The sequence below is a fragment of the Mustela erminea genome, chromosome 3 (genome assembly GCF_009829155.1).
Source record: "Mustela erminea isolate mMusErm1 chromosome 3, mMusErm1.Pri, whole genome shotgun sequence".
NCBI classification, from domain to species: domain Eukaryota; kingdom Metazoa; phylum Chordata; class Mammalia; order Carnivora; family Mustelidae; genus Mustela; species Mustela erminea.
In genome coordinates, this window is record NC_045616.1 from 158,523,906 (window position 1) to 158,532,727 (window position 8,822).

Consider the following 8,822-nt stretch of genomic DNA (forward strand, 5'->3'; position numbering starts at 1 on the left):
GAACCTTATCACATGTGTGATTTGCAAGTATTTGCTCCCAGTCAGTAGATTTCCTTTCCGTTTGGTTGATGGCATCAGTGGCTGAGCAGACACTCTCTCGTTTGGGGGAGTCAAACTAGTTCAGTTTTGCTTCTGTTGCCTTCGCTTCTGCTGTCTAGTGCAGTCAAGCTCAGGGCCCAGGCTGGTACTCAGTCCTGCGGGACAGGCCCTGGGGCAGGGGGAGGTGAGGGGCCTTGGGCTAACCATCCCGAGTCGCCTCCCCACCCAGGGCGGCAGAGCACAGTCTCTGACGCAGACAGCACGGGCACGTGGGGCCCAGGTGCCCAGTCCCAGCTTCAGAGGCAGGGGACAGAAGGAGGTTTCTGCACGACACGCTCATGTGGCAGCTAACAGCACTTCCTGCTTAGAAGGGCAGTTGGTGGCAGTTAGGATTCCGTTTGCAGTTGCTGGCTCCACCTCCCCCATTCTGCCCACAGGCAAGGACCGGGCAGGACCCGCTCTTCTCTGGGGACATGAAGCAGATCAGTATGGACTGAAACCAGACCTTCTCAACCACATCGTGCTCTGGGATTGCTATGGCTTCGGGTGAGGTCACCGGGCAAGCAGGGCGCTGGGGTCCACAGGCAATACTCTGGGGACCCCCCTGGGCTTCTGTGTGGGGAACGTGGGTTCTCTCTGAGGAGAGGAGGGGACGTTGGCAGCAAACAAAATACTGCCACATGGTAGAAGTGCTGTGGACGAGCCAGGTGCCCCCTCCCCGCACCCTGAGGGTCTGAGGTCGAGAGCCTCCCGGGGTCCCTATGTGAGCTGAACTCCAAAAGGTGTCATGCAGCTAGTATATGAAGGGCAGGGGACAGAGGGTAGGGCTGTGGTTCGGCGACACTAAGGGGAGCCGGGGACCAGGCAGCACAGACTCGGCTGGACAAGGACACACATGGACCAAATGAGGGTCGCATGGGTCAAAGGGACAGCTCCTCTTGGTGTTTTTCTACAGTTCTGAATGTTGTTGCATTTTATTTCAGACAATTTCCTCTGTTTGTAAAGACAAATATTATGACGAACCCCCAAGTGCGGTCAGCCAGGTGTAGCCCCGGGTCCTGTGCTCACCACACGCGTCCCCAGCAGCCAGTGTGTCCCAGCAAACCCCAGACCTCGGGTCTATTTTACCTGTCGAAATCTCCGCATGCATCTTAGAAAACGGGGATCCCTGGTGGGCGCGTGCCCCCCACACCAGCTCCAGCCTGCAAGGATTCAGTGCGACTCCTTGGTGTGCGGGCCGTGTTCCTGCCTCCCCAGTCCCCTTAGGGTTCTCTGGACGGTCTGTCCTTACCGGAATCCCGGGTTTGGTGCTGATTCTCCGGGTGTGAGTGAAGACCCAGATGATATGGGGACTAGCGAGACGGGAAAGCGGGGTGAGCCCACACAGGGTACGTGCAGGTGAATCGGGGCGGGAGGCAGAGCTGTGTCTGTGTGGAGAGCGGGCAGCTCTGTAGCTGGACCAGGTGCTTTAAAACCTGGGTCCGGGAGGGGGGCTGACCTGGAGGGCCACCGAAGTAATAGCGGAGGAGCCACGGGGCGTCCGTGGACCGGGTCTTCCCAGGGACAGTCAGAGACCTGTCGCATGAGGGGGGGCGCCTTGTACCTATGAACCCGGATGGCCCCTGTGACATTCTTGGTCCTGAAAGTGAGGCCAGGTCACAGCGGACCTGAGATGCCTGGTCCAGGAACTGTAAATCAGTGTAATGTTTGTAACACGTGAGGGCCATGAATCCTCCAGGAAATCCTTGAGTCCTGAACAGAAAACTTATTCCCCTTTCTGGTCTCCTTCCCAAGAGGGTGGGGAAAGAGATCATTCCAGTCTGGGTACCTGGTGGCCATTGTGAGTGGCTAACCTAAGTTAGTTACTTCCAAAGGCACAGATTACAGGAGTCACAGCTCTTTCTCAGAAATGTGTCTCTCTGGGCCTCCCGAGGGCTTGGAGTAGAATCCCAAGCACAGGTTGCATTCTGTATCTCAAAAAGAGGAAGGCGGTCCCATCTCCTGAGATGGTGAGCAGACACTTAGGCCAACGCCCCGCTGAGAACCAGGGCAAGCCCCGGGTCAAGGTAAAATACACACACCTGTTAGACCGCTACCGAGACAGGGAGGAACCACGAGGGTAAAGCCCGGAAGGCTCAGTCCAGGAGACGGGCCAACAGCCAGGAGGCTGACCAGAACCTTCTCCAGCATCCCAGTGATGTGAGACAAGAATGGACTTCAGGATCTATGCGGAGGAAGGTGGGCGCTGGAGGTGTGGGGGAGATGCCCTGACCATCCAGCTCATCCGGACCAACTTTGTGGATGAGTGTGACCCCGCCACGGACGGGAGTGGTGCTGCTGCCCCTGGCCGTGAATCCTGACATGGGCTTGTCTGCTGTGTGCTCCGTAGGAGGCTGTCCCCTCCTTGTGGGACCTGGGGATGGAGCAGGAGAGGTGCCTGGGAGGGGCACTTCTCCCCCTCCCAGGAGAGGAGGGTGGGAGTGAGCCCCTGAAGTCCTGTCCTCTGGCAGGAAGGAGCAAGTGGTTATGGACGGTGAGACGAGCCTGCTGGACACTCTGGACGCATGGGCCAGGAGGCGTCTAGCTCCACGGGAGACCAGTACATGCCCACTGGAGGCGACCTCCTGTGTGTGTTTACCATCAACAACACCGTGTCCTTCAAGGACTTCCAGTACAGGTGAGCTGCTGGCTGGCCCTCGGGGGTCTCCCTGTCCCTCTTTCTCCTCATGTTTTTCTGTCAAGGTCCTGGATACGCCCGTGCCTGCAGCATGACAACCAGTTCCCACCTTCTTCCTTGCAGGGAGCAGATGGGACTGCAGGGAGTGAAGGATTCCAGGGAAAGCTCGGGCTCCAGCGCCAGGACTCTCTGGGACACCCTGGGACCCCTGGGACCCAGCAGTCCCTAGTGCTGTAAGTGTCCCTGGATGGCAGGGCCAAAGGAGGGAGGCTGGGTCCAGGGTCTGGGCTGACACAGCTCCAGGGAGAGTCAGAAGTCCCTGCTGCCAGGGTGGTCCTTGTTGGCCCTGTCCCCTTCATGCATTGTTGGGGACAAGGTTGCTTGGTCAGATAGGACTGGGACAGGGGATGTTCAAGCTGGGAGCCAGACCAAGGACCAGCCCCGTGGGGGAGGTCCCGAGGAACGAGTTGCCTGATAGGAATCGCCGTGGGGCTGCGGATGAGCCGAACCCATTCGGGGTAGAGAGAAGGTGGGGAAGGACTGGGTCGCTCAGTCCCCTTCCCCCTGCTAGGCCACTAGTCCCCTTCCCCCTGCGAGGCCACTAGGCCAATTCCTACTCTGAAGAGGCCCCTTCTTCCTAGGACGTGAGGACGCCTTCTAGATGCTGGTGCGAGAGAGCCAGGGGCACAGGTTGGGAAAACGGAGCTCACCCAAGGACGGTGGCCCAGGCTGCATGAGCTGCAAGTCCCCACCCTCCTGACGTCCCTTTCAGGCCATCCTGGCATCCCCAAAGGCCCTCTTGTGCCCCAGAAGCACAGGCAAGGGCAGGGAGGTGCTGGATGCCAGAAGTAGGGGGGACAGAGGAAGGAGCAGGGGAAGGAAGAAGGACCCCGGCCACCCCAGACGCCCTGGACAGAGTCACTGTAGACTGGCTGGACAGAGTGGCGGTAGACCTCCCGGGATGCTTGCACAGATGTGGTGACCTGAGGCCCCAGCACCCCAGCTGTCACTCTCCTCCTAGCCCCGTCCTGGCCCTGTGGCCACAGGCTGAGTCCCAGTCAGTTATTGGATGGTCTTGACCTTGGCGTCTGGCCAAGATGGAAAGGCACTTGGGACCCTCAGCTTTGTGTCTGTCTGCCTGGAAGCCCCTCTCGGGGATGCCTGCAGGGGCTGGTGAGGCGGCCTGGGCAGAGCCACCCTCTTCTCTCTGGGTGTCTGTCTGGTGCTTCTGGCACAGAGCTGTGGCGCTGCGGGAACAGGCCGGCTTCGCATTCTCACACGACAACACTTTATTGAACTCTCAACAGTCAGCGGGGTCTCAGAACCAAGGGAGGGAGCCTTCTCCTGGGGATGGAGACCCGCCTTTCCTTCAGGAGAATGTTGAAATCCCAAGGGGGCACGGGAGCTAGTGTGCCCCACCTTGGAGGTGTGCTGACTCCATGCAGTGACCCCTTAAAGCCGGGTGCTGAGGACAGTGGATCCGAGTCAGAGGGAAGTGTTGGGGTTCCGGGACAGGGTCCTGGCATGTCTGCATGACCTCTTCCTCTGCCCCATGGCTGCCATGAGACTGCTGGTGACCCAGCCTCTGGTGGCACCTGTCTCCTACTGTGGGGGTCAGTGGGCGGGGCCCACCTGCTAGCCCCTGCTCTGCCCTAACCGGGGTGAGATGTGGTCCCCAGTGCTGCCCTAGGTCGGAGATGTGGATCCATGGGGCATGCCCAGGTCCCAGCTGGCCACACAGAGCCCTGAGAGAACTTAAACAGATTTGGGACAGACCCCAGGGCTGGCCAGGGCCATGGGGCCTATGTCCCATCAGTATTCCTTCTGGTCCTAGGGGGACTTGTGTCGTCTCTGACCCCCCAGGACCTGGGACCACTCAGTGAGATCGTTCTGGGTTAGGAACTTGTGCCTCCTAAGGTGGGTGCTGTCCTCTAGGAAGGCCAGTGTGACAAGGCAGGGCATGGTGTTGGCTGCCCAGAGCCTCAGGGTCCGCACGCTCAGCATCGTGCTCTACTCCAGAGGCCAGGAAGCATCTAGTTTCCCTGTATAGGTGGAATCCAAGGGTCCTGGGAAGGTGTGGGGCCTTGGGGTTGGTGGCTCAGCGCTGGCCCAGATGTGTCTCAGCTGTGCCAGTCCCTCCCCAGAGAGGGTCATGAGCTGCAGAGGCCAAAGGGCAGGAAGGGTGTCCTGGGCCCTACAGCTTCATCTGTAGTGGGCTGGGGAGACCCTGTCCCAGGATTCCCAGGGGCATTCTGGGGCCTGGTCTGTGGTGTGACCGCTGGGGTGGCCCAGGCAGGGGCTGAAGGGGAAGGACCCAGTGTTTCGGCTTCATGTCTGGGACTCCCCTTCCTGCATTCTCCTGGTGCGCTGGGAGGTTGGGGGGGGATTCCATCACTGTGGGAGCAGGCGGGCCAGTCAGGGGTCCTGGGCTGAGGGCAGCTGGGCCAGAACCTGACGCCGGGGCTCCCGGCCACAGGTGGGCAGCCTCGGACTCCGTGGACTTTCCCACCTGCAGTGGCTCCTTGGCCTTGAGCATGGCCTGGCCGGGGGTGGGAGTCTCCTGGCTGCTCAGGGTGTGCGCCGGGCCTGGGGGTACCACCCCTTCACTCTGGGGAGCATCTCAACGCCGCGAGAAGCGAAAAGAGGCCTGGGCATTGGGGACGTTGCTCCAGGCCCAGGGGCATTGGGAACTCTTCGGGGCCCACTGCAAAGAGGCAGACTGGGTTAGCATCTCCAGCAGGCGTCTGTCCCCAGCTGGCTGGGCCCGCAGGGTATACTCATGGCTCCCTGCGTGTCCACCCTGGCCTGCCCCGACAACCACCCTCCAGGCTACTGATGCCCAACCCCTGCAGGGAGCTGGCAGATGTCCCGCCCTGGCCTGGGGTCCCCGAGGTTGGAGCCAGGAGTACAGAGGGACAGAGATGACGAGGAAGGCTCTGGGACGTTGTCCACTGTGTGCTGCCCAGGAGGGAGAATCCGGAGGGGTGGGGGCCCTGAGCCTACCTGGGGGTGGGGCAGGTCACACTTCATCCTTCAGAGCGAAGCCACGGAGGCCTGACGGTGTCCTGACACTTCATCCTCCAGGGCCAGGGGCTGGGCTAGCGTGTCCTGCAGGAAGTCCCGAAGACCTTTCAGAGGCAGCTTCGGGAGGGGTTCTGGGCAATGTGTGTGAGTCCAAGCCAGCGGGGCCCCACCCTGCCGCCCCAGTCTGCCTCCCAGGGGCAGCTGCTGAGGTCCAGCTGTGCCCAGGAGCGCGGCAGGCAGAGCCGGGACAGGGGGAGGCCTCCTGCCCGCTGCTCCTCTGCAGGGAGTCCTGCCCAAGCCACCTGCCTGGCCTCCGTCCCTCCACCAAGGCCTGAAAGTTCCTCAGCACAGTGGCCCAACGCCCCTGACCCCACCCTCGTGCACGCCTGGGCTCCCGTGGGCTCACTTACTGCGGTGCACCTTGAGGATGGTGTGTGCCATGGTTGTGAGCTTGCACTCCCCATCTAGCATGTGGACATCCCACAGCTTCAGGGTGACAGAAAAGGGGGTCTGGGAGAGCGGGACCATGGGGAGTCCCCGCCACCCCCTGCCTCCATCGGAGAAGGCCCCGCAACCCCTCCTGTGGGTGCCCTCCTCCCGGGGAAGATGGGGTTCCGGACGGCTCCAGGGAAGGGCCTGGCCAGCAGGACATGCAAACCTGGGAGGCCACAGACTCTGCCCCACCCTCGGGGGCCACACGTCCCGAGAGGCTCGAGGCTGGCCGCAGAATGGGCTGAGGGCCTGTCCGCTCTGCAGGCTCCCCTGGCCTTCCTTGGGGAGCTAAAAAGGACACAGCTGGTCCCCTGGCACCTCCTCAGGGGTCCTCTTGGGTTCTCCAGGGTTGTTCTGGGCCATGAACCTCGGCCTTAGGGCTGCTGGTTCGGGGCCGGCTGGTCTGGGGGGTGAGGCTGAGCTCAGGCCTCCCTGGGGGCCAGGGCCAGGGAGCAGGTGGGACTGGGTCTGCCTGGGGGCCTTGCCCAGCCGAGGAAGCACTGCAGAAACCATTTGGGGTGTAAAGCCTCATCTCTTCCTTGTCCTGGTGGAAGCACAGGAGGTGCTCGGGTCCCACCCAGCGGCCGCAAACCTCCCTGGGCCCGGGCCCTAGAGTTCGGTGGACACGCTCGCCTGGGCCCAGCAGGAGACGGAACAGGACACTAGGCTCTGGGCAGCATGCGCAGGGTTCTGTGGGACCCCCATGCCTGCCCCGGGCTGTGGGGACGGAGCCTCTGGGGAGTTTCTACTCGCGAGGTGTTTCTTGAGGTGTTTTAGTTCTTTTGCCACGATGAGCTCGTGATGGGCCTGGAATTGTGCCCGTTTTGGAAATCCTGGAATGAAGAAGCCTGAGAAGGCCTCAGGCGCCACCCCCACCCCACCCTACCCCCCGCCAATCAGGGCCTTGTCCCCCACCAGGTGGGGAGCGAGTCCTGGCAGGTGCCTCCTCTTCCATGCCCTGCCTCCAGGGTGTGCCCACAGCCCTCCCGAACCCCGGCTGGTCCCGCTCTTCCCAGACAGCAAGACTGCTGTCCGGGCCTGGATGGGGCGGGGGGTGGGGGGCAGCCGCTGGGGCAGAGGACCCTCCTTCTCGCAGAGACCCAGCTGGGTGGGTGAGGACCAGGCCTGTCTCACCCAACAACTCTTTACTGCAGGGGTTGCTGCAGGGGCAAGGGAGTTCCCAGCACCCAGGGTCAGGGCACGCGGCCCACAGGGAGGGTGATGGGGGTGTGCAGGGCCAACTCCTGGGCTTGGGATTCAGTCTGGGGACCCATGCGAGTGGCAGATGCTGCTACCTGACTTTGGCCGGCCGTGGGCTGGCGGGGGGGTCTGGGGGGCAAGCCGGCAGCCAGATAGGAGGCTGAAGGACCCGTGGGAATCTGAGAATGGTCTGCCAATGGTAGAGCCAGTGACCGTGGCTACAGAGCCCTGAAAGCTCCCTGGGGAGGCAATGCCCTTTGCTAGTGGGGAGGCGGCCTGGTGGAGTTTCTGGCCTGCCCCGCTGCTGGAGCCGCCCTGCGGGGAGGGCGTCCTGAGCTCCCAGTCCTGTACAGCCGCCCTGCCGACTCCCTACCCTGCACGGCTTGTCTCTCCAGTGACACCCACTGAGTTAGCTCCCAAAAAGCCTCCTCCTCGGACCCCCACTATCGGACTGCTGTCCTTTCAGTCGCCTCCTGCAAGAGGTGGCACGTTCCCATGGAATGAGACCACCTCAACGGGGTGGAGGTCAGGGTCTGCGGAACCGTCCTGCCCGCCCGGTTCTGATTCCTAGTTCGGTCTCTTTAGGACCCAGACCTGAGTTTTAGGGCAACGGTGATACCCACTAGAGCACCAGGCAGCTCCAGAGCTCAGGGACGGGGGCGCTGAGGTCTGCACCCTGTCCTGGCCTCAGTCCTACAATCCAGAGCCCCGTCCTTGCGTCTCTGGGACAATGGGAGCTGGAGTCCCAGCTCTGCCTTCTGGCCCCACCGTGAACGTCCCCTTGGTGGCCAGCCGCTCCCCGACCCCACACCGCTCCCCGCAGCCCCTGAGGTCCCTCTTCCCCGTGGTCTGGCTTGTCCCAGATCCCGCGGATGCCACTAGACACCATCTGGCTTCCTTCCCTGAGCCCAAGGCAGCCAAGGTGTGTGCACAGAGTCAAGCCCGTCCGTGGTGCAGTCCATGGGGCGCTGGTGCCTCGCGCTGTTCCCCCCATGGGATGCATGCCCAGCCCCGTGCGCGCGTCTTCTTTGCTCAAGTGTCTGCTCAGAGCTGTGTCTGCTGTGCGAGGCTCCGGGCACTCGGTCCCTGAGCCGCGTGTCCTCCATGTGCAAGGGCCCTGTCTTCGGTGCAGGAATGGAAATATGTAACCCCCACGCGCCCCGCCCCTTAGCTTTCCTCCGTGCTCTCTGAACGGTGTCTCTGCAGAGCACACGTTTCTGACTGAAATAAACTCCGGTTTACCCAGGAGTCCTCTCTCGCCTGTCTAACCTCTGCCGACCAGCCTCTTCCTCCAAGCCTGCGGCCTGACCCTCCTTGTCACGCTGGTTTTCTGATGCCCGCAATGCGCTCCCGCCCCCCGTGAGACCGGTAAGGGCTGCACACGGAGTCC

The 8,822-nt window shown here is 62.2% G+C and overlaps 1 protein-coding gene across 5 annotated transcripts; it reads left to right on the plus strand.

Moving 5' to 3' along the window:
- The first annotated feature begins 431 nt into the window (after positions 1-431).
- On the plus strand, positions 432-7,870 carry LOC116587090 (GTPase HRas-like). Of its 5 annotated transcripts, none has more exons than XM_032337799.1 (4): positions 432-585; positions 1,023-1,267; positions 2,550-2,949; positions 3,358-7,870. In XM_032337799.1, the coding sequence occupies exon 4, from the start codon at positions 5,047-5,049 to the stop codon at positions 6,073-6,075; it is 1,029 nt and encodes a 342-aa protein (XP_032193690.1). In that variant the 5' UTR covers positions 432-585; positions 1,023-1,267; positions 2,550-2,949; positions 3,358-5,046; the 3' UTR covers positions 6,076-7,870. The 5 variants fall into 5 exon arrangements, with proteins under 5 accessions (XP_032193690.1, XP_032193689.1, XP_032193691.1 ...); XM_032337798.1 differs by lacking the exon at positions 1,023-1,267 and having other exon boundaries at positions 2,550-2,716; positions 2,782-2,949; XM_032337800.1 differs by lacking the exon at positions 1,023-1,267 and having other exon boundaries at positions 2,550-2,716; positions 2,840-2,949.
- Positions 7,871-8,822: the final 952 nt, after the last annotated feature.

Excerpts from the sequence above, each read along its gene's own strand:
- LOC116587090 (XM_032337799.1), top strand. The coding sequence starts at position 5,047 with ATGTCTGGGACTCCCCTTCCTGCATTCTCCTGGTGCGCTGGGAGGTTG.